General features: G+C 36.7%; 2 protein-coding genes across 2 annotated transcripts in view; both read right to left on the reverse strand.

Moving 5' to 3' along the window:
* The window catches only part of LOC131803753 (V-type proton ATPase 116 kDa subunit a 1-like), a 104,466-nt gene that overhangs the window by 4,446 nt on the left and 74,568 nt on the right, over nt 1-25,452 (reverse strand). The window lies entirely within an intron of this gene.
* Nucleotides 4,305-24,155, reverse strand: LOC101893307 (SLIT-ROBO Rho GTPase-activating protein 1). The gene is made up of 2 exons (XM_005182032.4): nt 23,365-24,155; nt 4,305-8,771 (listed from the first exon to the last, which is right to left on the reverse strand). Exon 2 carries the CDS (start codon nt 8,449-8,451, stop codon nt 5,314-5,316), a length of 3,138 nt encoding a protein of 1,045 aa, XP_005182089.1. The 5' UTR covers nt 8,452-8,771; nt 23,365-24,155; the 3' UTR covers nt 4,305-5,313.

A 25,452-nucleotide genomic window follows, 5' to 3' on the forward strand; every position in this document is an offset into this window, starting at 1 on the left:
CAATGGACATTAAATATAGCCCATCGACTTGGAATCTGAACGCGTACGTTTATAAGATGAATGAGAAAAGTGTTATTGGCAGTAAATTCACCACAAAAATTAAAATAACACATTTGTCATGGGCGTATAGGGCGAAAGCCATACATTTTGATATTCACAATTTATGGTTATCGACATTTTGTGAGGTAGGTACAAGAAGGGTTGGACCGATATTGCCCATCTCTAAACTCGATCTAATATTCACAACAACATTACGATGTAGCAAGTTTGGACGAAATCGGATACTTCTTCGAGACAGACAGACAGACAGACAGACGGAAAGACATCGCTAGATCGACTCCAAGTGTCCTGAAACGGATTTGGTCCAAAGAGACCTAGGGTCTACTACCGTTATTTCGATGAGGCACGTTTTGGCCGTATCAAATGATATATACCCTACCTCTCTAACCATATGGCTGAGGATATACAAATTTGTCATGTAGCGGATAGAGGTCCAAAAAAATATTTTTATTTTATATTCGTAAACTTGATTTATACACTTGAAACGGACCAAACAGTGGGAAGAAATAAAGCAAAAGAAGTAAAAAAGCAGTAAGTTCGGCCGGATCGATTTTTCAATACCATCCAACAATTGGAAAGAATTAGGAGATTTTCAAAAAAAAAAAAAATGAAAAATACTGTTGAGACCATAAAAATATGGAATGGCTTGTGGTCTATTCGAAGACGTGGGCCTGCATAGGCAAGGACTGTAATTTTCTGTCACAAGTTGTAGTACCCGTTACGAACTGCAAATACGAATTTTGAAACAAATCCGATGAATAAGTCACTAAAATCACCAAAATACCGAATATATGGAGGTACAATTGCATTCATTTTGAACATAGTTATTGCTTTACAATATCTGTTGTATACAATTCCAAATTCAATTCTTATTAGAAATTACATTTACAATTCTTATAATTTTTTAATACATTTTGTACAACTCTGCTATTCATTCTATAATAAAATTATATGGCAATAGCATTTTGTGATCGTTTTCTTAAATATCGTTTTCCAACTGATTTTGATTATTTTATTTCTAGTAATTATTTGTTTTTCTTGCAAAATATTGTTAGTTATATTTTAAGTTATTTTTGTTTTATTTTTTTTTCAATATTCCTTTTAGTAATGTTTTAGTATAAGTATAAATATTTTGTCATAGTAGTTATTTTCTTTACTTTTTTGCTGTATGTAATTTTAGTAGAAAAATATGTATGAATTAATTCTCTTGTAGTTTAAATATTTGATTAGTTTGATTTGATAAATTGGATTGATTTTTGTATTGAAAAAATATTGAATATTTCGTTTTGCTTTTTTGTTTTTGTCGTTTTTTTTTTTTTTTTCTTTTTCAGTTTGATGTTAGGCGGCTTTGTTCGAGCAAAATGGAAGAATGGATGAATGAGTGAGTGAGTAATGAATGAATAATGGATGCATGACAATGTGGCTGTTTTTTACAATTCTAATGGAATTTGTGTGCCTTTAATTTACAACAAATTTGTTTGAGTGTATGAGAAGGATCAGTAATAATTATAATCCTTTTGTTAGTCATTAATTGAGCATTCTCTTACATTTTTATTAAACTCTGTAATACATTAAGAAATATTCTCTTATATATGGTTAGACAAAATTTTGCAAAAAGGAGGACTTGTTTTCTGTATTTATATTTACTTTTAAATCAGTATATTATTATTATTTTTATTGAACATGCGACACATAATTATGTATAGATTTTGGTTTTTGTTTTTATATATATTAATTATATATGTGTAAATGATCACCGTTGTAGTAAAGAGATCATATTTTCTTTTGAAGAATATTCTAAGATTGTGTTGTAAAAAATGTGGTTGACTTGGAACAAACGTATTCCAAATGATGTCGACTTTTAATCTTCTCTTCTACATGAGAGGTAAATTAAGAGAATGTTATTTTTAAAATCCTTATTCATTAAAAAAAAAAATAAAACTGAAACTCAAAAATGTCCTAATGGACTTACTATGTATTGATGTTTAATACAATAAAACAAGTTAAATGAAATCGCCGACAGCTGCATGCCGTCAGCCAATGTTTGGTTACTTAAATATATTTAGACTTGCGTTATGATTATTCAAACTGTTGACCCTTCATAGGAGAGGTTTGTATCTCACATAAGTCTGATAGAAAAAATTAAAACGAATCAGATTTGGATTTTATATCGACTACTTGCTTCACTTTAAATTAGATATTTCATAATATTTCGAAAAGTTCGCATTTTTTAAAAGTTTTGACCCGTTGTGAAGCAGGCACTCTAAGGAGTAGTCCAATATTGTCCATCTTCACAACACATCTTGCGTTGATGGAAGTTTTGGGATTTGCCGAGTTTGAAAGAAATCGGATGCTCATTTCGCGTTTTATGTGCTTAATGGTTATTCCAAATTTTGAGCCTTTGTGGGGGAGGTACTGGAAGGAGTGGTCTGTTCAATCCGTTCTTTTATACCAGGCCTTATGTTAGTGGAAATGTTGAAACATGCCAAATTTGAAAATAACTGGACACTTAGTTAAAATTTTTTAAAAATTATAATTATTCAATGTTTTGACCCTTTGTGGGGGAGGTACAAGGAGTGATCCGATACCTACCATCTTCACACTAGATCTTGCTTATGCAAAAGTATTGCGATGTATGAAATTTCAAAAGAATGGGATGCTTATTTCGCGTTTTACGGGTTTCATGGTTAGTCAAAATTTTGACTCTTTGTGAGAGGAGATACCAGAAGGAACACACCACACCAGACCTTGGGTTAATAAAAATATTGTGATGTGTGTACTATGAAGACTATCGGACATTTACGTCAGGGCTGATATAACATATATGAACAACAATAGCCGTAAAATCGAATGAAGGTGTATACCGAAGCTATGTAAAAATCGGAACCGATCTCCATAAAATTTGGCCGAGGTATTTTTGAGCAGTATCTGATGCCCCGTATCATTGTAATCATTGTTGTTGGGGGCATGTTACGCATGTGAGGGACTTTAACACCAAATCGGCTAAAAAAATAAATATGGGAGCTGTAGCTATATCTGAATGGTGGATGGAGCAAATCGCCAATCCCATTTAATTCGACATGAAAGTTTTGATTTTTCAAATTTGAACCTCTGCGGGAGTGGCATAATGGGATATAGAGTGCCAATGCTAAACCAAACAGGAGACTACCTTCACTTTGTTTGAGAAAGTGTTCAAAACGTAAAAAACTTCATATGGGAGGTACCAGCAGGTGTACAATATCAATGTAAGTTTCATGGAAGTTTGGGGGCAATTTCGACGCTCCCATCTGTTTGATATTTCAAGATTGAGATTTACGGGTAGCAAAAATATTTTGTCTCTCTTCCAATTTAATCCAAAATCAATTTTATGATTTGTTCGCGTTGAGCTATTATGACCTAAGAAGCTGCATTAAACACTGGTATGCAGCGAAGTCTATCGCATCCACATTAGTCAGGTAACCACGCAGCCTGGCGAAGTTTCTGTCACTATTGTTAATTGTCAATTTTCTTGCTACTTGGGCCTCTCCGAAATGTTTGCAACGTTTGATAAAAATACAACCCTGTCCAAAGTTCTGCTTGAATTGAGAATTCCATTTGATTTGACTTTTCAAAATGTTGACCTTTCGCCAAAAAGGTACCAAAACAAAAGACCGTGGACCAAGAAGAAGGACAACATCCTCTTGGTATTAAGTAAATATTTCTACATTTTGAGTATTGTTATAGTATATTTACATGAGAGCTTTTTGGCTGGGCTAACCTCCTTTATGAGAACTTATTTAAAGTATTTGCAATGAAATTTGAAATTTAGCCCTTAATTTTATTCTCATATTCCAATACAGACAGTCATCAAATATTACGAAATTTGGGAAATAAGTCCCCAGGCTAATCTATTCGAGAAAAATAGTTTTCTCGTCTCGGACAGACATTCGTTTGGACATGGCTTCATTCTCTAGTTTTGTACACCAAGAAATTTTATATCTGATGAAAAGTCGTCCTGTTAATTTATGATAACGGCAAAAAACCAATTTGTCATATTTTCAATTTTTACTTTATTACCGATATTTTTATCTTATTACCGATATTTTATTCTGGTCTAGCCGAGGACTTTTAATTCAGAACTAAATATACATAAATGGTAGGACTATGCCCTTACATGACCCACTATTTTTCAAAAGTTTCGTAAGTTGTAAAATTTCATATCTCTACAAAAATTTTATATCTCAAATGTCAGTACAAGTCCAACATATTTTTGTGTTGAGTACAAATTTTATTTAAAATATAATTATAAAAATTAAAAATATCCTTATTTTTCTTTTAAATGGCAAACATAATAAATTAAAAAAAAAGTTAAATACAATTTATTTTAGAAGATTCTCGATTGTTAACAATTTTTTTTTCAAAATCATTTCGTCAAAAATCGGTTCAATAAAGCCAAACGACATGCATTGTTTAAATATTGAAATTTGAAATTTTTTATTATATTTTATACATAATTTATTCGATACTTATAAATACATAGATAGACTATATTCACTGGGACACAATTCAGAATCGTTTGTTCCATGTTAATCGGTAAAACAAAATGGGCATATATTTTATTTGAAAAATTAAAAAAGGGCAAAAAACACAATACATTATATGACTCCACTCTACAACTAGTGTTACTAGAAAAATAATCTATCTACAATAATTTTGAGATTTTCAATTTTTTCTTTTCGAATCGACAGCTAATGTTTTTAAAACAATTTTAGCTTAATTTAGTTTTTCACTCATTTCCTGTAGAGAGCATTCATTACTTTATAATAAAAAAAGGAAAACCTCGAACGACACAGCAGCATCACAACTATAAAATCATTCATTCTGTCCGCGGAATTAAAAAAAATATATATTCTTTTTTTTGAGATCCTTGCTTCTTGAGTTAACCTGATTTATGGCTAAATGTTTGTGTGTGTGTTTCTGTGTGCATATAGGATTTTGAGCCAATTCCTTTCTCACATTATATCTTTCTATTTATTATACCTCTACTTGTGCTTGCTTGTGACTGAGTCCTTTGTGCGCCTGTCTCTGACACTTCACATACTTTAGTTTTTTTCATTTATTTTCTGGTTGGTTTCTCACAAGTCTTATCTGTGTGTGTGCTGTGCAGTACCGCACTTGTGTTCTTCTTTTTCTGTACGTGTGTATGTGTGTGTGCGTTTTTAGCCTGTACTGTGCGCTTGCGCTCTTTCATCACCACCATCACATTACTTATTTCTATACAGTCGTTTCGAATTTTTCCACCTGTTCATCGTAAGCGTTCTGAAATTCGATGGCATTCTCGAAGGAATGCGGTTCATCGTGATATTGTTTGCTATGATTTTTCAAGAGTTTCATTAGGGATGAATGGTTAATTGGTGGAGGTGTTGATGTGAAATTGGGACCACTACTAGGCAGAGGGGGTGTGGTAGAAGTTAGAGCCGTGGGAGTGGTAGTAGAAGAAGTATTAGTATTGGTGGTGGCATTAGAATGGGGTGAGGGAGATGATGAGGCAAAGTGTTTAAATAAATGAACTTCGCTGGTAACGGCATAGGCATTACCATCTGTACACGAATATGATGAAGAATCGCCAGAAGCATTGGATGATGAGCCAAAGCCAATACCACCTCCACCACTAGTACTAGCACCTCCAAGCGATCCATTGCCACTGCCGGTACTGGTTTTGCGTTGATGTGGCACAGCATAAATAGCACCCGCTGTACCGTTGCCATTGTTATGGGGGCCCAAGCCCAGACCCAGACAGCTGCTGCTGCCACCCAGCACACTGATCGAGGCCGGGGCCGAAGCAGTAGCAGCTGCTGCGGCAGCAGAGGTGTTATTGCAGGCTGAGTTACCACCAAGACCACCACCACCGCCACCAGCATGGTTAAAATAAACATCATTGACAACATACTTTGCGATATCTTTATTGTCTACTAACATTGAAGTGGATGAAGAGCATGAATTCTCTAAGTACAAATATTCCATAGATTGTGAATTTTGTGCGGGCAGACGAGCTTCATCTTTGAGCTTGAGCGATATGTATTTGTCGGGCACTAGGCCCTCTTTGCCGTTCACCGTACCCTGCCACCAATCGTTGGAGACCTGCTTGCGCAAGATAATACAATCACCTTTTGTCAGCGACAGTTCCCGGCTGGAGCGGGCGTTGAAGTCGAACTGGGCCACGGCTTCTAGAACTTCAGACTCATCTTCGGAGGGATAGGCATCCGATTCGGGATCTTCGGTCAGTACTTCGGAGGGGGAATCGCCCACGTCCATGTCAAGTGTGTGGGGTGAAATGTATTTCTCATACTCGCAGCCGCCCAACTCCTTTGGGAAGAGTTCCTCGTGATAGATAATCATATTTTTGATTAGTTCGTTTACTTGATTCTGATACTGCACCTGGTCCTTGTCCTCGGGAGCAGGCATGAGGGTGGGTCCAAAGCAAATGGCCAAATTGTAGGCATCCATCATATTCTCGTCGGCATACTCCGACAGGTGGTTGAGAAAGGAGAACAAATAGCGAATGACAATGACCACTGAGTTGGGCAGATTTTGCAAGAACTGTCTGATGCCCTTGACCATTTCAGCCTTGGTTTGCATTTCCGCTATGGAGATGAAACTTTCGAAATAGAATTTCGGGAAGAGCGGCACCCTCAGTTCTCTTAGGTAGAGTTTCAAAACGCCAGCCACTGAGTTGATGTCGGAGGCGTCTGTGGTGTCGGCCAAGGGATCTTCGCCGCGCTCAAAGGCTTCTTTGAAGTTGGTTATTTCCACCTGAGAACCTGACACCCGAAATATGCCCTGATGATGCAGACCATATAGATTTATGACACGTATACAACTTCTTAAAATTAAGGGTATCTCTTCACCCGTGTTCTCCAAGTACTCCTCCAGGCAACCGCCAAACAACTTGGGCCTTCCCGATTGATTTTTGCGACCTATCCTCTTGCGTTTACTATTGATCGGGTGGTCCAGGATCTCCCTTGTGAAAGCGGCATTATTGTCCGTTATCAACATCTCCCGCAGATACTTGGCCTTAGCATCTAGACGCGCTATGCGCGATGTACCACGTATATATTCACGTATCTTATTTATATAGAAGTCTTCGATCTCCTCTTTCTCAGCCTTCAGTTTGGGATTAAAAGCCATGGCGGGACCACCCTTTTGCAAAAGGCCTTTATTATGCTCCACAAAAGCAGGGCTAACATCACAGTCCTTGCTGTTGAAATGCTCCAGCAACTTGACCTCGGCCATTTCCAAGGTCTTCCAAATCTCCTCGGACTCAGTGCGCAATGAATTCAACCTTTGGCCAATCACTTGCAAACGGGTCTCCATATCCACATACAGCTCCTTCTGGACACTCTGTTCGAGCAAATCATTGCTGAACTGTCCCTGGAATTCGAAACGTTTGGGTATCATGAACGCTGCATGATACTGTTCCATGAATTTCTGTTTGTCCTGCTGGCTATCGATTAGGTGTATGACATGAGCCAGATTATCGGCCTGGCTCAAGATGGCACGGGCTCGTCCCTGATCGGCGGTGACATGCATGACCAGGCAACGAGATATCATCGAACTGAAACCCAGATCCATGCAGTCGATTAGATCGCTCAGATCATCGATGAAATATTTGTGTATGGTGGTGTTCGATGATTCCAAACACAGTTGATATTCATTTTTGGCCTTCAATGCCTTCATGCGAGCATCTGAGTATTTGGTACGTCGTTTGAGTATTTCCTTTTCGATCATGCGGTATTTTTTACTGCTTCGCAGTTTCTCCTTCTGTATGGTCTGTTCCAATTTCTGTTGTTGGGCTTCGGCTGTCATTAGCTTGACCTCGGCGGCCTTCCACTCGGCTTCGTATTTCTGATAGGTTTTCATGGTGGCATACAACTCCTCTAGGACCCGTAGGATTTCCTCGTGGATATCATAGCCAATGGAACGGCATTTCTTGTATATCCTCTGGACATCTTCGATGGTGGTCTGTAGCGAAGAGACAATATTTACCGAATACAATTCGGACAGTGTGGCATGGTCCTTGCTCAGCGACTGTGTCTGTTCCAAGAGATGTGACCATGAGGCAAACGCCGAGAATATATGCCACTGTTCACGTTTCTGTTTCTGTTCCTTGTGTCGGGCCTGTAGGCTACGCACTAACTTATCTAAATTTTTACTGTACTCCAGTTCCAGTTCGCCTCTTCGTCGGAAGAGATCTTGCAGCTCTTGTATGAGGGATACTTGGGATTCGACACGACCGTCCAGGCATCGTAAGTGTTCGTTTAATTGCTGTCGTATGTTATTGAATAGAAACACCTTGCGGGTGGATCCAACTCGTTTCATGGGACTTTTTAATTCTTGTTCGTTTTCGTCCATGTCTGTTTGTGTTGCCGTTGATCTTTTGTGGGCACTTTATGCGCTTCGCTTTGCTTTGTGTTTAAATGCTTCGTTTTTTGTTTTGTTTTCTCCTTTGTTTTCGTCGTTTTCTTGTAAGTTTACATTAAACGCTCCTGTTTTTCGTTTTCGCTGCTGGCTGGCTGCTTGGTTGGCTGTTGATTATTAAGTCCAACCGTCTGCTGATTCTTAATGCTTGATTTTCTTCTTTTTTAGTTTTGTTTTTATTTTCTCATTCTTGTGGTGACTTGTTGTTGTTGTTGTTGCTGCTACTGCTGCTATTCTTGTTGTAAGTTGGAACTCTGAAATTAAACACAGAGAGGGAAAAAATAGATAAATTTTTGCCGCTTGATATGGTCAAGTTTTTTTTTTCTTTTGTATTCTTTAGAGGTAGAATAAAGGGTGGTGGTTGGATTAAATGGTTGGTCGGATAAAAGCATTCATGAGTTCAGTTAGCTAGCTGACCAAGTGTGTGTGTGTGTGTTTGTGTTTATGTTTGGACATTGTCGTTTATGGCCACTGCTGATTTAAATGGCTCGGCTATCTGTCTGTCTGTCGGTCGGTCGGTCTAGCTGTCTAAATGGTTGTTTGGTTGGTGTAAAATCGTGCCGTTGCATTCATATCCATACCGCGATATACACAGACGAAGTGGTGGGCGAGAAGGAAGTTGCTTGTGTTTCTGTCGTTGCTTTTGCTTTCTGTAATTCCTGTTAATGTGATTTATTGAAACTTATCTATTCAAATAAGTAGTAGGCTTAACACTTAGAATGGAAAACATGTAGTAAAAGACATTAAAAACAACAGCACTCCACAAGGAGAAGGAGGAGGTGGCGGTTATAGGGCGGCGCGGGTGGCAATAATAAAACTTTTTATTGTTTTTTCGAAAGAAAAACAAATTTCCATTTCTTTTAACCATTAAAAATTTAAAAATTGAAACAGTGTCGTGTGCTGCTTTTGACGAGTTTAGAAGTTTTAAAAAGAATGGGCATCGAGGAAGGGACACTCCAGGAAATGCAGAAGAAAATTTCAAAATGGGCTCTGGTGTTGGTGTTCATACAAATTGTAGATATTGTTTCATTTATACATTTTTTACCCTCCACCATACTATGGAGGTTATATTAAGTTTGTCATTCCGATGTCCATATAACGGCATCTCCCGATATTCGGTATTTGGATGATTTTAGCGACATTATTCACCGGAATTGATCGAAAATTGTCTGTGTAGGCCCACCTCTTCGTAGAGCACCCATAAAACGGTACCTACCGATATTCGATGTTTTGATGGTTTTAGTAATATTATTTATCGAATATGTTTCAAATTTGGTATTTGAAGTTCGTAATGGATGCTATAGCCTATGACAGAAAATTGTCTGTGCAGATCCACGCCTTCGTATAGCCCTCATATAATAGTACCTCCCGATATTCGGTATTTTGATGATTTTAGCGACATTATTCATCGGAATAGTTTCAAATTTGGTATTTGAAATTCGTAATGCATACTACAGCCTAAAACAGAAAATTGTCTGTGCAGGTTCACATCTTCGTATAGCCCCCATAGAACGGCACCTCCTTATTCGGTATTTTGATGATTTTAGCGACATTATTCATCGGAATAGTTTCAAATTTGGTATTTGAAATTCGTAATGTATACTACAATCTAAAACAGAAAATTGTCTGTGCATGATCATGCGTATTCGTATAGCCCCCATATAACGGCACCTCCCGATATTCGGCATTTGGATGATTTTAGCGACATTATTCTCCGGAATTGTTTCAAATTTGGTATTTAAAGTTCGTAGTGGATACTACAGCCTATGACAGAAAATTGTCTGTGCACCTTCCACCTCCCACCTTCCGATATTCGGTATTTTGACGATTTTAGCTACATAACACCGAGTTTTGAATTTGAATATTGTAATAGCTTATGACAAGACTTGCCGATGCAGGTCCACGTCGTCGTACTATATCGGCTACATTCAGAATTTTTTAAAGATTTTAACAGCATTTTTAACGGATTTTTTTTTTTTTTTTTTTGAAAATTGCCTGCTTTTCTACTCGTTCATATTCTAAGGTTCACCCAGCACCCGGATTCCCGGCATACATATTGTAGATCACTCGTGCCACAAAAATAATTTTTCATTAATACGAAACTAGTGGAAGGAGATCTTTTAGGACACGCACAGCCCGGGTGTTCACACATCTAAAATAGAATCGGCCATTTTTACAAAGAAAAATACTGTCCCTTTAGGGATCTCTTCAGAATTCCAATTACTCGGAATAAACGGAAAGAACGTAAAGTGCATTAAGAGTGGCCTTGTCGCCGCTATTCCTGTAAGAATTGCGTAAGCAACAGCATGATACATGTATCCATGTATCTCAGGTGCAATTAAGGGTACTCCACAGGACGCCGTGGACACCATATTCGACTCTATCCCTTAAGAATCTATACAAAGGAATACAAAGGGTTTTTCAATGAGAGGTGATATTTTCATTTTCGAAAAAAAGTATTCAAATTCGAGATTATTGATGGGTTACTTAATTCATAATAAAGAAGAAGGCATGGTCTTAGGTTAGGTTAAAGGTAGCCTAATGGTAACTGCTCCACTCGGAATCCTGCTGGTCCATTGTGTTGATCCTGAAGAACAAGGCAGATCCCTAATTATGGAAAATACTGTCAGGAAGATCGTATCCATTTCATGATTCAGCTGTTGGCTACCAGAAATCAAGCGCCGGCCATGGTGATGGTGTGGGCTGTCATAACAGCCGATGGTCGCTCTCCGCTCGTATTAATCAACCGTGGCATCAGAAAAAATGCCGAATATCATCGCGAAAATATTCTGAAGGGTGTATTAAAGCCCTGGGCACGCAAACATTTTTGCCGCTGACCTTAGACATTCCAACCGGACTCAGCACCATCGCACTCAGCACGCGCCACTCAAGAATGGTTACAAAATGAGGCTCCTCGCTTCAGAGCGATACATGTTAAGAGCTGTAACTACTGGACTTGAATAAAATACTTTAGAAAATGTGGGAAGTAAAGCCGGAAAGTACCGTTTAAGAAAACGGGGGCCCCTCCCCTACGAAAACTGTGAATTTTTTATTTATTGTTCTCACCACTATTTATTTTAGTGATCTATTTGCATGTGTAAACATCTGCCTGTCAACATTTTTGCGGTTTGAAAATACAAACGGACAACTAAATTGTGTATAACAATTAACACTTTCTGTGTTTGTTCTGCGGTTTTAATAAATAAAGACAATATTTTTATTTATTTATACATTCAATACAGTCAACCGCTCGAATCTCAATTGTTATTTATAACTAGTTGAATAATCTATTAAAAATATATTGAAGCGTTTCTCATGTATTACGAATCTCAAAATGTTGGGAACATGGCCCAAAATGCAAAACGTTTGTCAGGGGAAATGCTTTTGATATAAATGTAATTTACACATATTTATGATCAAGTAAAATAAACTAAAGATCTATGGCGAACTAGCACAGTCATTTGAAAATATGCTGGATGTTTCTTATTGAGATATTCAACCCATTCGTTGCTGGTAGGCATTTGCTTCCGATTTCTTTTGTTAACGTTTCACGTCCACCTGCTGATTTCTTCAATTACAAGTAAAATCAGTCGGTTTTGCCGACTTATTTATACCCCCAGGCTTGAGTTATGATTATTCGAACATTTATATTCAGTTTCATACGAAATCATAAATTCCGAGTAAGTCAGATTTGGCCTTTGAACTTCGTAATGGATAGTACAAGCTATGACAGAAAATTGTCTTGTCTATACGCCGTCGTATAGCCACCTTATAACGGCAACTCTCGATATTCGGTATTTTGATGATTTTAGCTACATTATTCACCGATTTTTTTCAAGTTTCGCATTTGAATATTGTAATGGCTTACGTCGTCGTATAGAACCTAAAATAACAATTTTCAATACCGACATACAATACTGTCCCTTTAGGGATCTCTTCAGGATCCCAATTACTGGGCATAAACAGAAATAGAGAAAAGCGCACTAAGATTGAACCCAGCGTGGGAGAGGTACCAGAAGAAATGTTCCGATTTCTACCATATTTATAACAGATCTTGTGTGTATAAAAATATTGAGATGTGACAAGTCTGAATGGGATCGGATGTTAATTTCGTCTTTTATGAGCTTCATAAATATTATTGATATTGACCCTTTTGTGGGGGAGGTACCAGAATGAGTGGACCGATATATTCTATCTTCACACCAGACCTTGGGTTAATAAATATATTGTGATGTGTGTAATTCGAAGAAAATCGGACTCTCACATCACATTTTATAAGAGCTATAATTATTCAAATTTTTGACCTTTTGTGGGGGAGGTACTCGATGGAGTGGACCAACCTGACCTAGCACTGATGCAAATATTAGGAATCGCAAATTTTGGAGCAAAATCGAACTATGTTTTCTCTTTCTGTGCAGTAAATTATTCTCTTTAAAAATGTTGACATTTTGTGTAGGAGGTACCACAAGGAGTGGACCGATATTGCCCATCTCGGAACTCGATCTAAGTTTTTCGGACAGTCGGACGGATGGATATCGCTACATCGACTCCAAATGTCCTGAAATGGATTTGGTCGAAAGAGACCTAGATTCTAAAACCGTTATTTCGATGAGGCACCTTTTGGCCATATCAAATGATAGCCATATCTCTGAGGGTATTCAAAAACCTTACGGAATCGTCGAATAGAATGAGTTAATCAGAGCTCTAAGCCTAATATTACCGAAAATACATGTAACGGAAAATTATACCATATTGAACCGTCGCAGCGCTTGAGTTAAAATAGAGTTTTAGTCCAATAAAATATCAATCCTACGTTAATGGCAATAATTAAAACGCTTTGATAAATCCCACAAAAAGTAAATATCATCAAATTGATAAGTGCCGATAACTCCATGAATAGTCTTGAAAATTTTTTGCAGCTAACTAACTTTATGCAATGGCGATAAAAACCAATATTTTCTTGTTTATAAATAACAATATCAGCTACAAAAATAACATTATTGTTGATATCTTTATTGCTGTATTACGTCATGTGAGTTACTTTGCTTTGTTCGCGATTTGAACTAAGAAAGTTTCACATATCACATTAAAACAGACTCATTGAAACATAACTTTTTCGAGGAAAAACAAAAAATATACAAGATTGAGCACTGGAGAGTCCATCCTAAGCGGCTTGAACCATACTCCTCTTTGTAATTAGTACTTTGATAACAAAGTACAAAAGAATAATACTCTAGCAATTTGTATATCTGTATGTTGCTCAAATAATTAATGGTATTTCCGCAAGCATCCATGGAGGCATGAAGTTCAAGCCATCTTATTCAGATCTGTTATTTTAGGACATAGATTTTATCCACGAACCACCGCCAACTTAGATGGAGAAGAAATATAGAGGAACCCAAGAACTCCATGAGAGACGATTATGAATCATGTCATAAATTGGAAAGAGACAAGGAAACTGTAGCGATCTCGGTGCCATATGCAATTAGGAGTACTCAACAAGCTGCATTGGCCCTCAAGTTAGACATTCACTTATTATTATTTTTTTTTTTCGTAAAGTATGAAAGCATAGAACATAGGCATTTACTGATCCTCAAGCTCTTTCTGCAATCTTAAGGAATGTGGAGTCCTCAAGGGGCGAATCGTAAGCCAGTGATTAGAAACCTTTGTGCAACTTGATTTCTGGAATAAGAAAAGAAAGTCTTAAAGTCGGACGGGTCCAACTTTATGATACCCTATACCCTTTTGCATATTTAGTAGAGCTTCACATAACAATTAAAAATTTTTATGCGGAATTTGTGAGAATTAAATTATACCAACTTAGATTTTAGTTATAATTTAAAGTCCGAAGGAACCAATAAATCAGAGGACTATTCTCCCCTTAATCGATTTCTTCTAAATTCGCTGAGGCATTTGTGGCTTTTCAATTCGGGCTTGTATTACCCATTTGTAAACAATTAACGTGAAATAGAGTAAAGATATATATGGGAGCTATATCCAAATCTGAACCGATCTCGATAAAATTTGGCTACGTAGTGCATATTACGGCTGTGGAGAACAAATATAACAAATCGGATGAACAGTATATATGGGACCTATAGCTATATCTGAACCGATTTTCACCAAATTAGACATATTTGTTTTTAGACTCTATTTGTCCGTATGTGACAAATTCCATCACATTTGGGCTAAATTTACACGTTTGGTACACAATAAAAACCAAATCGGAAGAAGATATATATGGAAGCTATATCCAATAAAAGGCAAATCGGACGAAGATATATATGGGAGGTATATCTAATTTTTGACCGATTATCTCCAAATTTCAATAAGGTTTGTCGAATTATGCAAAATTTCATCTGGATCGGGCAAAACCCGCCACCAGTACTTTGTTTACAAGAGAACATAGACGGACGGACGGACATACATAAATCAGAATGTGATTCTATGCAGTTCAGCAAAAGGAACTATGAGTCTATCTCGTTTCCTTTTGCCTGTTACAAACAAATGCACAAAGACATAATACCCTGACCACCTTGTGGCGTAGGGTATAATTATAAGAAAGCTTATTAAACTTATGGACTTTCTACTGGTTAACACAACATCTGAAAATGCTTCCCTATAAAATGTTATTAATTTCTGATTTGATCCTTGGAAATAAAATTGAATGTGAACTATTATGGCCACCACAACATTTTGAATCGTGGCTTAACGATAGTATGTTATTTAAACACCAACTTTGAACAAATGACGTTTGAAAGAATATGACCTTCCTCGGTCTAAAAGGGGACCGAACAAGGTCACGAAAAAGGACCATAAAATTTAAAATATTAAATTGGAATTTGTTTTATAATTGAAAACAAAAATCCCATTTTGAAAAATTTCAAATGAAAAATGAAAATTGAATTTCTAATTTAGTTTTATCAACAATAGATGTTTTCAATCAATTGTTGGACATCTATTGTGAATCACAAAAATAATTTTGAAAACTTTGAATCAGTTGAGTGTTGTTACATTCACAGGTGTTTACATATGGCCGGCCAAGTAGTATTTTGGGAAAATGAGTAATAAGATTGTGTTTATTACAATTAAGGAATGATGATTTTCAATATTTTGGTACTTTTTGGTACTTCTATTACGTCAATATCTTGTAAATAAATAAACACAATGGAAAAATATACATACGTATTCTGTTTTCATTATTATTAATTTTGTAATACCATTTGTTTAAATTCGTACAGAGAACGGTTTTTTGGAAATATTCTTTTTTTTCCTGGTGTTTAGACTTATAATTGTTTTCTGGTGGAAAATTAGTACCCGATTGTATTCCCTTCTATTCCATTGGCTATTACAAAAGAAACCTATGAAAATTTTTTGAGGATAATTTTTTTCACACGGAAGAGCGTTGATATTTTAACTGGTTCGGGAATTACTGCAAAATATTTTTTTCGCCTCCAAAATCAAATCGGATCGATTTGTGGAAAATTTTTCAAAAGGATTTGGAGATATCACCAACACTCAACTTGTTCTGTACCTAAATCTCGAAGTTGCAGTATTCTCATGGAACTAGACCAATATTGAAATTTTGTACCCTAAACCACACTGTACTATTGGGTATAAAGTCTTTGTGCATATGTTAGCAACAGGCAAAAGGATGTACGTCGATGCTCTTCAGGTGACAGTTCACTTGTGTGGCACAAAGACTAATCCTATTGAAATTGATGTTAGATCAGTTTCGATTTGCTCACCAAACAGTTTATAATTTGAAATATCGGGGCAATTACGTTTTTGGCACATACTGCCGAATTAGAGCTAAATGTAAATATGTCAGTTCGATATGGCACTACATGATCGACATCTCTCGACACAGTTATATTAGTCTTAGAATCCATTAAAACTGATTTCGTTGGACCTGTTGTGTTTACTATACCCTCAGCCACATTGCTAGAGAGCGTATATATTATTACATACGGCCAAAACGTGCCTCATCGAAATAACGGATTTAGACATTAGGTCTCTTTGGAGCAAAGACGATTCAGGACATTTGGAGTCGATCTAGCAATGCCCGTCTGTCCGTGTGTCTGTCAAGCAGGCTGTTGTGCTCAATAACTCTCGAAGGGAGTATTCGATTTGATCCAAACTTAGTACATAGCAATTGGAATATGGGCAATATCGGTCCACTCCTTCTGGTACCTCCTCCACAAAATGTCAACATTATCAAAGAAAATAATTTTCTGCACAGAATGAAAAAGCATAATACGATTTTGCTCCTAATTTGCAAAACCTAATATTTGCATCAGTGCTAGGTCAGGTGCGAAAATGGACAATATCGGTATACTCCATCAAGTACCTCCCCCACAAAGGGTCACAATTTTAAATAATTATAAATCTTATAAAATCGGATGTAATAGTCCGATTGTCTTCAAATTACACACATCGCAATATTTCCACTAGCTTAAGTTCTGGTGTGTAGATGGAATACATGGGCCCACCCTTTCTGGTACCTCCCCCACAGAGAAAAACAAAACGCTCAAAGAAAGGGAAATAAGCATCCGACTCTCTTCAAATTTCACACAGCCAAATATTTTTGCTTACGCAAGTTCTGTTGTGAAGATGATGTACATCTGTCGAACTGTTCAATATTGGCCAACTGCTCCGGAACCTCCCTCATAAAGGGTCAAAAGTTTAAATAATCATAACCCAAGGCTGGGGGTATACATCTGGTGGCAAAACCGCCTCATACTATTTTACTTGTTTTAATTTGATTTAATCAAAAAATTGTTTTATCGAAAACAACGAATGCCACAGCTTAGGACACCTATGAAGTTCGCATAATCTAAGGTTTGCGTGACCGATTTGGACTTTTCATATATATAATATATATCATCCCTCGGTAAATAACTTGGGAAATATTGAATCGCTTAGCCGGCATTGGAAATATTCCCAAGCAAATCACAAGTGCTGGCAAATTTTATTAAACAAGAAAAAAAGCTGTAAGTTCGGGCGGGTATCAAAGTTCAATACCCTTCACCATTTGGAACGAATTAGGCATTTTTCAAAAGAATAAAATCCCTTAAAAATTATGATAAAATCTAAAAAATACCAAATGTAGCCTTTATATTAGGGTCAATATGACGACGTGGACTTGCATAAGCTACTTTTGTCATAAGCCATTACAATATTCAAATTCGAAACTTGAAAAAAAAATCGATGAATAATGTCGCTAAAATCATCCAAATGCCGAATATCGGGAGTTGCCGTTATATAGGGGCTATACGAAGACTTGGACCTGCGTAGACAATTTTCTCTCTTAGGCTGTAGTATCCATGACGAACTTCAAATACCGAATTTGAAACAATCCCGGTGAATAATGTCGCTAAAATCATCAAAATACCGAATATCAGGATGAACCGTTCTACACAGAAATTTTTCTCTCTTAGTCTGTAGTATCCATTACGAATTTCAAATACCAAATTTGAAACAATTCCGATGAATAATGTCGCTAAAATCATGAAAATACCGAACATCGAGAGGTACATGGGGGCTATACTAAGACGTTGACCTGCACAGACAATTTTCTGTCATAGGCTGTAATATCCATTACGAACTTCTAATACGAAATTTGAAACAATTCCAGTGGAAAATGTCGCTTAAATCACCAAAATACAGAAAAAAAGAGGTACCTTTATATGGAGACTAAAACAAAACGTGGAACATTTTCAATACCAAAAGTCCTGCAGACTCAATATTCATTTGAGTAAAATTTTATCAACCTACTTAATTTTGTTCGGAAGCTAGGGTGATTTCCACAGACGGACGGACATCGCAAAATCGACATAGAATTTTATGCTAATCAAGAATATAAACACGTTGTGGGGTCTAAAATGTATATTTCAAGGTGTTATAAACGGAATGACATACTTAATATACTCTCCATACTATGGTGGAGGATATAAAAAGCTTTGGATCGCGAAGCCGGTTGGACCTTCCCCCAAGAGAAGGGGTGGATTTAACATGCGAACTTTCCAACAAACGACTACTTAAGAATGTTCAAATTTAGAAAATATTGAATAGCTTAGCCGGTTTTGGACATATTCCAAAGAAAATCCTGCAAAATATTTTTTTCGCCTCCAAAATCAAATCGTATCGAATAACCGGCCCTCCCTAAAAAATACGCTGGGAACAAATAGATATTTGTGGAAAATTTTTCAAAAGGATTTGGAGATATCACCAACACTCAACTTGTTCTGTACCTAAATCTCGAAGTTGCAGTATTTTCATTGAACTTGACCAATATTGAATTTTTGTACCCTAAACCACACTGTACTACCGGGTATAATGTCTTTGTGCATATGTTAGCAACAGGCAAAAGGATGTACGTCGCCAGGTGACAGTTCATTTGTGTGGCACAAAGACTAATCCTATTGAAATTGATGATAGATCAGTTTCGATTTGCTCACCAAACAGTTTATAATTTGAAATATCGGGGCAACTACGTTTTTGGCACATACTGCCGAATTAGAGCTAAAAGTAAATATGTCAGTTCGATATGGCTCTACATGATCGACATCTTCTCTCGACACAGTTATATTAGTCTTAGAATCCATTTAAACTGATTTCGTTGGACCTGTTGTGTTTACTATACCCTCAGCCACATTGCTAGAGAGCGTATATATTATTACATACGGCCAAAACGTGCCTCATCGAAATAACGGACTTAGACATTAGGTCTCTTTGGAGCAAAGACGATTCAGGACATTTGGAGTCGATCTAGCGATGCCCGTCTGTCCGTGTATCTGTCAAGCAGGCTGGTCTGCTCGATAACTCTCGAAGGGAGTATCCGATTTGATCCAAACTTAGTACATAGTAATTGGAATATGGCAATATCGGTCCACTCCTTCTGGTACCTCCTTCACAAATTGTCAACATTATCAAAGAGAATAATTTTCTGCACAGAATGAAAAAGCATAATCCGTTTTTGCTCTGAATTTGCAAAACCTAATATTTGCATCAGTGCTAGGTCAGGTGCGAAAATGGACAATATCGGTATACTCCATCAAGTACCTCCCCCACAAAGGGTCACAATTTTAAATAATTATAAATCTTATAAAATCGGATGTAATAGTCCGATTGTCTTCAAATTACACACATCGCAATATTTCCACTAGCTTAAGTTCTGGTGTGTAGATGGAATACATGGGCCCACCCTTTCTGGTACCTCCCCCACAGAGAAAAACAAAACGCTCAAAGAAAGGGAAATAAGCATCCGACTCTCTTCAAATTTCACACACCCAAATATTTTTGCTTACGCAAGTTCTGTTGTGAAGATGATGTACATCTGTCGAACTGTTCAATATTGGCCAACTGCTCCGGAACCTCCCTCATAAAGGGTCAAAAGTTTAAATAATCATAACCCAAGGCTGGGGGTATACATCTGGTGGCAAAACCGCCTCATACTATTTTACTTGTTTTAATTTGATTTAATCAAAAAATTGTTTTATCGAAAACAACGAATGCCACAGCTTAGGACACCTATGAAGTTCGCATAATCTAAGGTTTGCGTGACCGATTTGGACTTTTCATATATATAATATATATCATCCCTCGGTAAATAACTTGGGAAATATTGAATCGCTTAGCCGGCATTGGAAATATTCCCAAGCAAATCACAAGTGCTGGCAAATTTTATTAAACAAGAAAAAAAGCTGTAAGTTCGGGCGGGTATCAAAGTTCAATACCCTTCACCATTTGGAACGAATTAGGCATTTTTCAAAAGAATAAAATCCCTTAAAAATTATGATAAAATCTAAAAAATACCAAATGTAGCCTTTATATTAGGGTCAATATGACGACGTGGACTTGCATAAGCTACTTTTGTCATAAGCCATTACAATATTCAAATTCGAAACTTGAAAAAAAAAATCGATGAATAATGTCGCTAAAATCATCCAAATGCCGAATATCGGGAGTTGCCGTTATATAGGGGCTATACGAAGACTTGGACCTGCGTAGACAATTTTCTCTCTTAGGCTGTAGTATCCATGACGAACTTCAAATACCGAATTTGAAACAATCCCGGTGAATAATGTCGCTAAAATCATCAAAATACCGAATATCAGGATGAACCATTCTACACAGAAATTTTTCTCTCTTAGTCTGTAGTATCCATTACGAATTTCAAATACCAAATTTGAAACAATTCCGATGAATAATGTCGCTAAAATCATGAAAATACCGAACATCGGGAGGTACATGGGGGCTATACTAAGACGTTGACCTGCACAGACAATTTTCTGTCATAGGCTGTAATATCCATTACGAACTTCTAATACGAAATTTGAAACAATTCCAGTGGAAAATGTCGCTTAAATCACCAAAATGCAGAAAAAAAGAGGTACCTTTATATGGAGACTAAAACAAAACGTGGAACATTTTCAATACCAAAAGTTCTGCAGACTCAATATTCATTTGAGTAAAATTTTATCAACCTACTTAATTTTGTTCGGAAGCTAGGGTGATTTCCACAGACGGACGGACATCGCAAAATCGACATAGAATTTTATGCTAATCAAGAATATAAACACGTTGTGGGGTCTAAAATGTATATTTCAAGGTGTTATAAACGGAATGACATACTTAATATACTCTCCATACTATGGTGGAGGATATAAAAAGCTTTGGATCGCGAAGCCGGTTGGACCTTCCCCCAAGAGAAGGGGTGGATTTAACATGCGAACTTTCCAACAAACGACTACTTAAGAATGTTCAAATTTAGAAAATATTGAATAGCTTAGCCGGTTTTGGACATATTCCAAAGAAAATCACAAGTCTTGAGCGAAGTCCTGCAGCCCAGAGAAAAAGCATCAAATTTAAAAAAGCTTTAGATCGCATAGCCGGTGTTAGACCTACCCGGAGAGAAGGGATGAATTTAACATGTGATCTCTTTTAACAAAAAATAATTCCTACATCGCAACATACACACATTCATGTCCATATTTTTTCTGTTAAATGAATTATTAAATACCCCATTTGTGACAATTGATAAAGAACGTTAAACGTCATATCATCTCGTCGCCTACATACAAACTTGGTTGACAGTTGCCGGTTGAACATTGTGCACTGCAGCAGGCTGCCAGCCAGCAACAGCAAAAAAAAAAGAAAAGTATTAGTCTGGTGTGTTGCTGTTGTTGTTGTCACAGTAATTTGCACAATTGTTTGGAACCACATATTTCAGCGGATAAACCCCCGACAATGGTTGGTTGGTCGGTTGTACGTACAAACGATGCTGTGTGTGTGTGCGTTTATATTTGCACCACAAGGAAAAGAACAAAAAATGTGTATTGAATTAATTTAATAGAGGCAGTCAGCAAAGTATTTGTTTTTTTTCTTCTACTTTTTTGTGGATGTGTTTTGGTTGCGATTGAATTGGATTTTATGAATGAAAAAGAACAAAAACTGAAAATGTTGAATATTGTAATTGTGAAATTATTGCCCATTATGACTGGCCAAGGGCGGCCGTATGACGTCTGGATAATGGGGGTAAACACAGACATACACATGGAGATTCATTTTTTTGTTAAAGCAAGCGCCAAACCACATATTGTTTAAAACAATTAAAATAAACGTGCATATGTTTATTGTTGGTGTTGTTGTTTTTTGAGTTGTGTAAATCGAATTTCATCTCTTCCCCGCCAGCCTCCACCTGCTTTGCATCATCTGTTGGTTTGACGACGTCGTCAACGAAAACGGCCACAGCGACGATGGACGTCTACAATCACGGGCGGTGCACAGGTACCTATAGAAACACATCCAGCCACACACATATTTTTACTACACACTTATATATGCATATATTGCTTCCTCTTCTGCTTCTTTTGCTGCTGCTGCTGCTGTTCCATAGTTTCTAGTATACCAACACAAATTCACAATTCCTTGGGAGGAGTGAGTCGTCTTCGCACATATGTTCGATTGCGATAACTCGCAATGATTCCATGAATGAAATCAACTTTAGAGCAAGACCACTGTGTCCGCCCATGTCATCCATATCAGGAATAGACCTGATTATAGAAATGTATTATTACTCGTGTTGTTATTATTGTTGTAGCAGCCACTCAAAGGGGACCTTCAGCCACTTACCTTCGATAATAGGCAATAAATACTTGAAAATGTGCGAGCGAGAGTCTATCGAGAGAGCAAGTAGCTGAGGCGGCTGATGTATGGACGAGTGGGGTTAAGGTTGAGGGGACTGAATGGGGGAAAATTGAAAAGAAAAAGTAAACACAAACATAGAGCAAAACAACACATGTTTCTCCACCATCTCCTTCGATATTCTACACACTGAGATTACTACACAACTACGCCGCCACCGACGACACCACCATCAGCCCAGCCGCCACATGAACGACGAACAAACGAACGAATGGGCGAACAAATGGCATTTCCCCCCGTTCATGTGTTGTTTATTCCACACATCATCATCATCATCGTCGTCGTCGTCGTCATTCGAACTATCCCCCACACACAACCAAAGGCCAACCATCTTCATCATCCAGCATCCATCCACATTTAAATAAGACAGTCAGGCTAAGGCTTGCTGGCAAGCCACTTGAGATTGGAAATGGAATCATTGAATTTTGTACTGAAAATATGTGCAATTTTTTCGCCAACCAACCAACCAACCAGCCAGCCATCACCACCACCACACCACGAACAACGGCTACGAATTTAGGAGGAGTAGTCTGTTGTGGTTTCATATCTTTTTTTGTTCTTTTCGTCTCCTTTGTATGCTGTTCGAGGCGCGGCGCAGCGCAGCTGAGCACTGTTCGGCGCTTGTCTACATATATTTACCTCCCTGGGGATGAGAGTTTTGCTTAAAATTGTTTAAGCTATCAACAAATTAATGTTGTTCAGTCGTTGTTGTTTTTGTTATGCTGTTATAGATAAAGCTCCAACAACTATTTCCACAATCCGCCGTGCTTTTTTTGTTTGTTGTTGTTGCTGTTGTTACTGCTTTCAACAACTCATATTTATTTTTTTAACTATATTTTCTTGTTCTTTTTGCGGCAAGTTCTTCGCTGTTGCTGCTACTGCCGCTTCTGTAGTTTTCTTGGCGATTCTAAGGAAATCATTAACATAGACGACTTCGGTTACACACATTACTCCACACATACATAAATGTTGCCACCGTTCGCTCGTTAACAACGAATTTGTTTAATCATTTACTTGGAAGAACTTATTTTTCAGCAATTTTTTGTTTTTAATATTTCTTACAAACTTAATTATAATAGGCTAGCTTGCGAGAACCACGACCCGACCGACGACCAACGTACGACGAACATTTATATGTTTCTTTTGTGCGATCTCTTTATGTACATATTTCTTCTTTTTTGTATTTTGTGTGTATGTATTTTATGTGGTTGGTTGTGTAGTGTGGATATTTTAGATATTTCACTGTAAATTGTAGCACCTTTCTTTTATTTTTTAATATTCCTTTTAATTTCTTCGTTTTTGTGATTTGGTTTTATGCTCATTTATTTTGTTTATTCACTTTTATTTTTATATTAGATTAGTTTGTTAGTACGGATGCATTCTATTCAAAATTAATTTAAGACAAAAACCGACTCTATGATTCTCTAAATGACACTTGACACTGAACAAGAAGTAGAGCTGGCAGACAATCGATGCCATTGTCGATAACATCGATATATTTAATTGTATATGTCTATATCGATTGATAGCTTGGGCAATCGAATATTAAGTTTGTCTGCGTCCTTTTTTAGTATGTCGCCTCAATAGCTAAGGTGGGAATCTAAAAACGATTTTTTGTTTAGCATAAGCCATCGGCTGCCGTCTTTGTAAAAGAACAAAGAAGCGTAGGGTGAACAAGTATAAATTATGGGTCGAAATTGAACTGAACTTTTGTTCTTTTAGGAAAAAGCCGGCGGGTTACTTAAGCCCTTAAAAAAATTCTTTATGTTCTTGCACCTTAAGAATTTTTTTGTGGCATCAGTCGCCGGTTGACTTTTACATAAAAGAACAAAGGACTTTAGGGTGACAATGTTTTAATTATGGCCAAAATAGAATAAAGCCAACCTAAAACTCTGGATCAACCCTGACCCCTTACATCTAATAAATTATCATAAAAAGAAGAAAAATTTAATTTAAATGTATTATAAATTTGACCACAGAAAACATATGTGGCCTGTTCCAGAACTGCAAAAAAGTAAAAATGTTTACTACGATAACCGATTTTCCCTTTACGGTATAGAGAAACAAATGCATAAATAGTAGTAATTCCATTATGCAATACAGCTTCTAAAACTATAGAAATACAGCTCTGAAGCTATGCCCGCTTCCTGTCAGAATTATTCTAAATTATATGCAACAAGTTTTTTACATTTATTTCAAAAATATTATTCAAAAATATAATCCAGAGTGTCCAATATTGCAATTCCATGGCTAAACTGGTTAATATCTTCCAATCATTGATTTTGAAAATATTTTGTTTTTATTTTTCAAAACAATAAATACATACACAAAATTGAAGTAGGGCATACTCAGAAAAAAATTGTAATCAGCTGGTAGCTCTACTTTATCTTTTTATTGTACCATGAGTAATTCTTTAAAGCAGAGCAATTTTGGAACAGAGCAATAAGTTCAGGTTATTATTGCTTTGTTCCAGAAACTGCAAAAATTTTTACTTTGATAACGCATTGTGGCACAAGTCAAACTCTCGATTTTTGGACAAAGAACTTTTAAAGTAATTTCACAAATTTAAAAAAATTTTCATTTAAAATTTTCAATTCCGATAACCGATTTTCCCTTTATGATATCGAAAAAATGCGATTATTTTTTTAATTGGTAGATTCTTTCTGGTGTCTTTAACGGAGCATTAAGTTAAAGTTATTATTTCTCTGCTCCAGAAAGTGTTAAAAT

The sequence above is a fragment of the Musca domestica genome, unplaced genomic scaffold, assembly GCF_030504385.1.
Source record: "Musca domestica strain aabys unplaced genomic scaffold, Musca_domestica.polishedcontigs.V.1.1 33, whole genome shotgun sequence".
NCBI classification, from domain to species: domain Eukaryota; kingdom Metazoa; phylum Arthropoda; class Insecta; order Diptera; family Muscidae; genus Musca; species Musca domestica.

Coding starts and splice junctions, on each gene's coding strand:
- LOC101893307 (XM_005182032.4), bottom strand. CDS start 8,451: ATGGACGAAAACGAACAAGAATTAAAAAGTCCCATGAAACGAGTTGGA.